Raw genomic sequence first — 1,406 nt, forward strand, 5'->3', positions numbered from 1 at the left:
TCACAAACACACACACACACATTTATTTATATTATATATATATATATATAGGATACCTCTGATTCTCCGATTGCGTTGTGTTCTCCTTCGCTCAGCACCTTCCCATCTTCATTGTCCTCACTGCCTGAATCGTCAGAATGCTCACTTCGCCTCCTTTGGTCCACGTCATCAGCACTGCTCTGAGCTGACTGGTCCTTGCTTGATATACTGTGATCTGATTGGTTCTCACTTATAATACAGTCATTTGATTGGCTCCTACTTAAAGTATCTTGATCTGAATGTTTCTTCTCAGAATGGGAGTCGTCAATATTTGAGTACTTAGCATCCGCACAGCCGCTGCTAACCCTTTCGCCGTTGCCCGTGGCAACCACAACGCCGTCGTAAACGGTACCTACATTAGATGCAGCCACCTTATTACCACCTACAACAGCATCGCCTACATTCGCATCGCTGTGAGTACTACCTACAGTTTTACTGCCCACAATAGCACCCACCCCACTCCCGTCACTAGCCCCGCGAACTCCACTACTAACTATACTATCCAACTCCTTCTCTGGTTCACTTATCCTTACCTTTACCCCGTCAACACTACTTCTAACCCCTCTCGGTACGCTGCCTGCTGTGTCTACCACTGTCTCTCCTGCCTCTTCCTCACCAGTCACCGACCTCGCAATAGCCCGGCCCTTACCAGCACCTGCATCTACATTGGCAACTGAGACCTTCTCAACGGGCACCGCCGTGTCACCATTACCACCTGACACCTTTTTGTCATCGCTTTCATCCCCGCCATCCATCGGCACAACGTCATCCACAACACTTCTATGTTTCTTCTTGCCATGCTTTCCCCGGGTACGTCGCCCAATGACTCTTTCCGAATGGTCCTCGATCTCTCCCGCGGAAAGCTCCGCACTCTCCTTTCGGTGTTTTGATTGGGTGCTATTTTTATCTTCCGCTCGAGAATGCTCACTAACTTCTTCGGCATCATTGACCATATCCCACTCTTCCGGACCACCTGTCCCGCTATCCGTCCCGGTACCATCTGTGACATTCGAGCCATACAAAGTTGCCTTCGAACCACCGAGTGCGTTCATTGACGGGGTTGTGTATAGGAACAAGCACTGCTGCGACGCCCTCATCAGTGTGTCCAGTTGGCCCTGTTCGTTGGGCAGCAGCATGTCACACTTTGTGCCAACCTACAAAGACAGAAATAAGAAGACGTATTTGAAACAACTGAATGCGATCATGCGACGTATACCTATTATATGCAAAAATTAGAGGTGAAGTTCAGGCACGACGCGAATACGACAAACGAGCAAGTCAGGCAGTTAGTCATTAGCGCACTAAGCGTCAAAAGATCATCCAAGACCTCAAAAGGTGTGCTGTTATATATTTATATATATTTAAAT

General features: G+C 48.0%; 1 protein-coding gene across 1 annotated transcript; it reads right to left on the bottom strand.

Moving 5' to 3' along the window:
* Positions 1–55: 55 nt before the first annotated feature.
* Positions 56–1,194, bottom strand: SARC_16093 (hypothetical protein; the record flags this gene model as incomplete). The annotated part of the gene is made up of 1 exon (XM_014289796.1): positions 56–1,194. A coding segment is annotated over one exon (1,139 nt), but the record flags the coding sequence as incomplete, so codon positions are not given.
* Positions 1,195–1,406: the final 212 nt, after the last annotated feature.

The sequence above is a fragment of the Sphaeroforma arctica genome, assembly GCF_001186125.1.
Source record: "Sphaeroforma arctica JP610 unplaced genomic scaffold supercont1.7335, whole genome shotgun sequence".
Lineage (NCBI taxonomy): Eukaryota > Ichthyosporea > Ichthyophonida > Sphaeroforma > Sphaeroforma arctica.